This window comes from Cebus imitator, unplaced genomic scaffold, assembly GCF_001604975.1.
Source record: "Cebus imitator isolate Cc_AM_T3 unplaced genomic scaffold, Cebus_imitator-1.0 Scaffold227, whole genome shotgun sequence".
In the NCBI taxonomy this organism is placed as follows: Eukaryota; Metazoa; Chordata; class Mammalia; order Primates; family Cebidae; genus Cebus; species Cebus imitator.
The window spans coordinates 3,530,967-3,538,746 of NW_016107542.1; the positions used below are offsets into that span (position 1 = coordinate 3,530,967).

The 7,780-nt window shown below is 40.0% G+C and overlaps 1 protein-coding gene across 1 annotated transcript in view; it reads right to left on the reverse strand.

The window, feature by feature from the left end:
• The window catches only part of INSL6 (insulin like 6), a 30,279-nt gene extending 29,631 nt beyond the window's left edge, over positions 1-648 (reverse strand). Inside the window, exon 1 of the mRNA XM_017496994.2 lies at positions 329-648. Within this exon, the coding sequence (XP_017352483.1) occupies positions 329-617 (289 nt within the window). The 5' untranslated portion in view covers positions 618-648. The remainder of the gene's footprint in view (positions 1-328) is intronic.
• Between the last annotated feature and the right edge of the window lie 7,132 nt (positions 649-7,780).

The following is a 7,780-nucleotide window of genomic DNA, read 5'->3' on the forward strand; positions in this document are numbered from 1 at the left end:
ACTTCACAGGGAAAATGATATTTAGGGTGGACTTTGAAGGTCAAAACGGAGTCTGCCAGATGACAAGGGCACTCTAGAAAGGAACAACATTCTTACATAAATATGTAGACTTACAGATGTACACTTATTTCCACTTAAGCTCCTCTAAGTTTTAAAAAAAACAAGTGCTTCACTGAAGTTTTGTATATTTTCATTACACTGCTTTTTTACAATCTTTTTAAAAGCTGTGTACTAGGCAGAAGTTCCACTTCCTGGGGAAGCTTACCTTGTGGCAGAGCAAATGCAGAAATAAGATGTGAACAAACATAACTTCAGTTCAGATTTTTACCTGGATTTGTGCCTCTACTCCAGACCGGAAAAGTGGTTTGGGGGCTTTCGAGCTGGTCAGGGACGAAAGCTTCGACCTTCTCCGAGGCCTGTGGAATCAACCGTGTGAAAGGGGTTTCCTCCTCAGAACGGAACTGGCTCCAGTTGGCGTGGCCACATTGGTTTTCTATTTCTTTCACCAAGTACCTGCCGCACAGCTTCCTAGCACTACTGATGTCGCTCGGTTCACCAGAAAACCTAACCAGCAAGAGTCCAAGCCACAGCAGGCATAAGCAGAGGAGCCGCAGCATCCCTGCGATGCCAAGCGAGTCCTCCGCGTTGTGCAATGGCGGTCGGCCTGACCAAAGTCCTGTCTGCGCCTGCGCCAAGCTGAGCCGTGCGCACAAACCTGTGGCATTCCGAGCGCGTGGGGGCCTCGCGAGAACATCAAGGGAAGACGTATTGGCTGCGCCAAGGTTTTCGCGCCTGCCCTAGGATCTCAGGTGGTCGAAGGTGGCAGGCCCTGCCTCCTAAAATGAAAGCCAAAGATCCCCTCACTATCCCGCCACCGCCCCCCACCCCCGCGACTTTGATTCATTTTCCTTTCCTTCCTCACTAGGAGATTCCTTACCAAGCGTGAGGACACAGGATCCCTGTTACCTGACAACGTAGGTTAAAAGGTGTTGGTCCCTCCACCTGGAATGTGTTTCCCGTTCTTGATTGCCAGGTTGTTAATGAAGCTTCGTCTCCCTCACAGAAACCCTCTCTCCTCTCTTTCATGGTTTTAATCGACCTGTTTCCATTTGTGGGCGCGTAACCTCTTTCCTGAGACCCCCTCCTTCGTGAAGGCAGGGCCGGCGTCTGTTTTTGCTTTACATTGTACCCCGGTATAGTATAGGGCTGACTTTATGGGACTGAAACCTATGCAGTCACACAGCTGCTGTTATTAGTATGATGGCGTGGAAGGATGTAATACCCGCCACCAGAGGGCATTCGGGGGCTGTCTCAGGAATAGTCAGTTTTAGGATGCTGAAGCGACAGGTGCCAGCTTATCAGTGATCTCAGTATTTCCCTATACAATTTTATTTTTTCTCTCTCTTTTCTGTCTTTTGACTCTAAGTCTTTTTTTCATTTTCCATTTCCCCACCTTTTCCCTGCTTCCCAGTCGCATCCATGAATGTTGTTAAATTAACTGTTGATTGGATTTTTAAAATGGCTGATTTAATATAGATTAGTAAAATTTCTTTACCTTCCTTGAAAAACAACTCATGTCCATACTATAGTGGGCCATGAGTCCTAGTCAGAACTTTATCAGGTAAAGCCTTTGAGAAAGGAAAATATTCATCATACTGGAGATGAATGTAAGCCTTGGGGTAACCACAAGGCAAAACCTGTAGTAGATATATAAAACATAAAAAAGAAGAAATCAAAGCATATCACTACGGGAAATCACCTAATCACAAAGAGAGCTAGAGAAAAAGAAAAGAACAAAGAACCTACAAAATAACCACTAAACAATTAACAAAATGATGGTAGTAAATTCTAACCCATCATTAACTACTTTAAATGTAAATTGATTATGTTCTGTAGTCAAAAGACAGGGCTGAACGGATTTTTAAAAAAACACTATATACTGCCGATAAGAGACTCATTTTATTTCTAAGGACACACATAGACTGAAAAGGAAGGGATGGGAAAAGATATTCCATGCAAAAGGAAACTACAAGCACAGGTAGCTATATTTATAACACAAAATAGACTTTAAGTCAACAACTATAAAAACAGACAAAGTCTAATTAATGATAAAGGGATTAATTCATCAAGAAATTATTACAAATGTAAATGTATATGCACCCAACATTCAAAGTACCTAGATATATAGGGGAAATATTAATAAATCTTAAAGGAGAGAGATAGACTGCAATAAACTAAGAGTAGGAGACTTCTATACTCCACTTTTAACATTGGACAGATCAGCTAGATGAAAAATCAAGAAGGAAACTTTGGACTTAAACTATACTTTAGTCCAAGTGGAGCTAACAGATATTTATGGAACATTCCATCCAGCAGCAACAGAATACACATTTCGATAACAGCAAGTTACAAATAAAAAGTTCAAACTTTTGGCACCAGCAATAGGAGAGTACGGACTGAGTGTGGGCAGCCAATGAGATTTCAAAGTAGGGCCCTGGGAGCAGTGATTCTGATTGGTTATCAGCTTGAGGGCAACCAATAGAAAGTACAGAACTAGTCAAGAGTAGGAACTCTCACCTGGCAGTCCTTCAGATCCCAGTACCTGCTTCTCCTGGATGCTGAAGATCCTCCTTTAAGTTTTCTTGCAAAACACCTCAAAGCCATTCACAACTGTGTTGTTACATGATCATTTCGGAAGGCATTTCATTGAGCTGGCTTTGCTCTGCATGGTTAACTGGCTCAGTAGCACCCAGACTCTTAGCAGGTTGTACAAGAACAGACTGAGCTTCCTGGGCCTAGACTTTTTTACTCTGAAACTTCAGCCTTTTTCTGGGAACTGCTGCCGTTACCTACCAAGCTGTGTGTGTGTGCCTGATGCTGCTCTCTCTTCCTGGCTCACCTGGGCTTTTATATACTTTGGTCTGTCACTAAACTTAAGTCAGTGGTTCCAGATCCAGTCCTTTCCCTGCTAGCCTTCTTAGAATTTTTTTCCTCAGCTTTTTTTCACCTTCCCAATTCCAGCCTCAAATCCCCCCACACTTTATTACAACACTTCTTACTAATTACCATATTTCCTTTTACCAAGTTTATTATGCCTATTGAGAAAATTATAAGACATACTAAAAGGCAAATACATTGTTGAACTAACATAACATTCATTAGGATTCAACCCGGTGTGATAAGAAATTGGAATTAACAATGGGGAATTAAAAAAAATTTCACCTCCATTTTCTCAATGTGAACAACTGGAAGTTTGAAGTAACTACAATTAATATTTTATGGATGCTAATAAATAAAGTAGACAGCATTCATGTCTGTCATTACCTATCTGTTATGCATATCTGTTATATGCATAACAGATAGGTAATAAAAGCAGAGAGATAGAAATTCTAAGAAAAAAAAACAATGAAATTCTAGGCATTAAAAACACTGTTAAAGAAATGGAGAATGTTTTTGGTGGCTCACAGTAGACTGAAGATGGCTGGAGAAAGTTTTTCTGACCTTGAGTATGTCTTTACAGAAAATTTAAAGACTGAAGGGCAAGGAGAAAAAAGTTGAAAAAAAAATGGAACAGACTATCCCGGATCTATGCGACAACTGTAAAAGGTGTAACTTTTGCTTAATAAGAATATCAGAAGACAAATTAAAAGAAGATGAGAAGAAATATTTGAAGCAAGAATGACTAAAAATTCCCCAAATTAATGTTAGACACCAAACCATTGATCTACGGATCTCAGAGAGCAACATGCAAAATAAATTTTAAAATGCTATACCTGGGTGCATTATATTTAAATTATGGAAACAATGATAAAGAAAAACTTTTGAAAATGTCTGGTGGGGGGATAAAACCTTACCTTCTAGAGGAGGAAAGAAAAGAATTACATCCAACTTATCCACAGAAGCCATGCTAGCAAGAAGAAAGTGAAATATAAAAAGCATTGGGAGGAAAAAATCATTCACCTATAATTCAGGAACCTATGAAATTATCTTTCAAAAGTGAAGGAGAAATAAAGACTTTCTCAGATGAACAAAAATTGAGAGAATTTGTTGCTATGAGAACTTTCTTGAATTAAATATTAAAAGACATTCTTCAGGTTTTTTTCTAAGAAGGCAGAATAGAGGCTTTGCCAGCTTGCTGCACCTGCTTGGAAATAGCAAAATAGTTTGTAGAGGTTCACACTGTGAGCTTTTATACAAGAAGGAGCTTGTCAGTTCAACAGAAAAATGAAAGAAAACTTCAGATACTAGAAAAAATAAGGCAAGCAGAAGCCTACATGGTGGGGTCCAGTGGAAAACTATGCATGAATCCACAGTGCATGATATGGGGAGACAGTATTGTCTTGATACCCATTCCCACTGAAAAGCCAGGAAATCCATGACAGAGATCCTTGACCCTACCAGGCCCTGAATATGACTTTGGGAGCAACTGGGAGACTGGAAGAAGGAATTGCCCTGTGATATGCTCTTCAGGTTCTCCCACAGATATGCACACCAATAGAAGAATGCCATTCCTGAACATAGCTCATAGAGGAATTCACAGTAACCTTCCAGCTGGCAGGGGCAGCAGTCACTGGTTTGGAGAGTCTCAGGAGAGAATTTGGCAATTTGATTTAGAGCAGGGGAGGGTCCCCTATAGCCAGACCTGAGATATAGGTGTGGCATGGGCCCCAGCTGCATAGACTCCAACTGGCAAACTCCTCACCCCTTAATGGGACCAGAGCAGATGGATATTTGCCTAGGAGGTGTGGTATTGGGCTAGGCAGTGAGTTTTATGGCCTGGGACAGTAGTTTTACTGACTGAAACCAAACTGTGTCTGACTTGGTTAATGGTCCAGACTTGGTGCTGAGGTTAAGCCATAAGCCAAGTGAGACCTGCTGGGTCTGAAGCTTGAGAACACTGCCGCTTTCTAGGCTGATCAGGTGGAGCTGCACCTCCTTGCTATGTCTTTGGCATAGCAGCAATTGCTCCATTCCTTGCTGGGTGCTTTTCTGGAGGCCTGAGGACTGCCCAACAAACCCCATTGGGACCAGTGCTTGTGCCTACCTCTAGAAGGCCTGAGTGTGAACTTACCTGGCCCACCTTCACCAGTTTCACCTTCACTGCCTAAGAAGCAGAGTGCAGAACACAGACCACTGAGAGTTCTACAGCCTATTCCATCCCCCGGGACACCCAAATTCTTCTCCTATTTAGCAAAGATAAAACGTAAACCCTACTGCTCCCACAGCAGCTGGCTGTCACCAGCAAGTGCCATCTATTGGCCCAGAGGTCGACCCAAACAGCTCATTACAACATCTGCTGACACAAATGCATAGTGCTTGGGAAGGAGACGAGTGAGCATCTTGCAACCTCTGCTACTACTATCACCCATGCTACCCTGGCTATCTAGGAGGCTGTGAGCCTGCTCACCCGCTCAGTACACCATTATTACAACCAGCATTTGAGAAGGCCACCACACTAAGGTTGTTTATAAGCAAGTAAATCATACAGTCTTCACTAAACATGCCTAGAAGCAAAGCCAAATGCACTACTCAACCAATATTATAGTTACATCCTGAAGTGAAAAAAAAGAGTCCTACTCTAATGAAAGTAACTTCAAATATAAGAAGAAGTAACTGTTTCTCTAGATGTGACGAAATCAGCACAATAATACTGGAAATATGAAAAAGCAGAGTATCTTGACGCCCTCAAAGGAATACAGTAATTCTCCAGTAATGAATCCTAACCAAAATGGAATATTCAAAATACCAGGTAAGTAATGCAAAAGTTATTTTTAAAGAAGCTCAATGAGATCCAACAGAAATCTAAAAATCAATAAAAAGAAATCAGAAAATCAATCAATGAGACTACATAAAGTGACCAAACTTACCAATCATTGGTACGCCTCTGAGGGAGAAGTGAAAGCAAAATGTTTAGAAAACCTATTTAGGAAAATAATTGACAAAAACTTGCCCATTCTAGCAAAAGATTTAGACATCCAGGTACAAGAGGCCAAAGAACACTAAAAATATATATACATTGCAAGATAGACTTTATGACATATATTCATCAGACTGTCTAAAGTCCATGTGAATAATAAAATTCTAAAATCAGTGAAAGAAAAGCATCTGGTCCCCTAAAAAGAAAACCCCATCAAACCAACAGTGAACTTTTTAGCAGAAACCTTACAAGCCAGAAGAGATTGGGATTTTCACAGTGTTTAAGGAAAAACATGTCAATTATGAATCTTATGTCCTGCCAGAATAAGCTTCATATATGAAGAAGAAATAAAGTATTTCCCAGATAAGCAAACAGTGACAGAATTCACCACTAGACCAGAAATGCTCAAAGGAGCTCTAAACATAGAAATGAAAGGTCATTATTCACCATCATAAAACACATGAAAGTAAAGACTCATAGGACTTTAAAAAACACTTACACAAAGGAGGAAGAGAAATCAATCAAATGGTAACATGAAAGAACTCCACCAAGCTACAAACAGATAGGAGGGAGCAAAAGCAAAAAAAAAATCTACAAAACAATTAGATAACAATTAACATTCTGAAGGAATAAAATCTCACATACCAATATTAACCTTGAATGTAAATGAATTAAATGTTCCACTTAAAGATACAGATTGGCAAAATGGATTTAAAAATACGAAACAACTATGTTCTCCTTACAAGAAATTGACCTTACTGGTAAATACACTTATAGATGAAAGGCAAAGGAGTGGTAAAAGATACTTCACACAAACAGAAACAAAAGCAAGCAGGAGTAGTTACACTTATATTAAATAAAACAGACTTTATATCAAAACAGTTAAAAAAAAAGACGACGACAAAGGTAGGAAAATAAAAAAATCATTGGCTAAGTTAATCAAGGAAACCTGAGAACAAAACCAATATTTTAGGTAAAAATGGGATCCTTAATTTCTGAAAAACTGAGTTCCTTCTGGCTTACACATTTAGCATGGGAAACAGAGAAGCCTTACAGAAATAACAAAATCTTACTAAAGGTAACTTACAGTGGAATGTTCTAAATAAAATACAACACACTGAAGTGCACTTAAAAATGAGGGCTTTCCAAAATTTAGACTGCTAATCTTTCAGCTTAGTTACCATCCTAACCCAAAGGAAAGAGACTGCAGCACCAATTGGCTTACTTTGGATAAATAATGAGGTACATTTTACCTGAGTAAAGGATGGGATTGGGTTAGAGGCCCTCCCCTCAGTAAAGTCCCTCTTGGTTAAAAAATGGATTCGAGAGGACAAAGCCCAACCCCGGGCAAGTTTGAGCCTTGCAAGTTCAATACTGAGCGGTAAGCAGAGTGGCTAAGGTCTACGTTTTGTCACATGTATTTTGCTCTAGCCAGAATGAAAAATGTTAATTGGGTTACCCTGGAAACCCCTTAGGTGTCAACTTGCAGAACCGACAAAGTTTTGCCTGTGGTTCCACAAAACAAAATAAAACAAAAGATAATTTTTCCTTATGATTCAGCTTGGCCCCCAGGGCTTTAGTGTGTGGCAAGCAGGGTCACTAGGGCCACCCAGGGAAAGGGAATTCAGAAGCCTGGCATTCCAGGAAAAGGATAAGAATTTCTTACCAGTCAGACCTCTGGCCTCTGTCTTTCTCTGTGCAAACTGGTTAAATGAATGGTAAAAGTCACTGTTTATCTCCTCTTTAAAGTTTTAATTAATACAAAAAAGAATTCCGAGGCTGGTCTTAAGCTGTAGTGAATCTGGTGTGCTTTGCATGTCTTTCTGTATTGTTTTGTCACAAAGAGGGATTTCATGGGGTAAA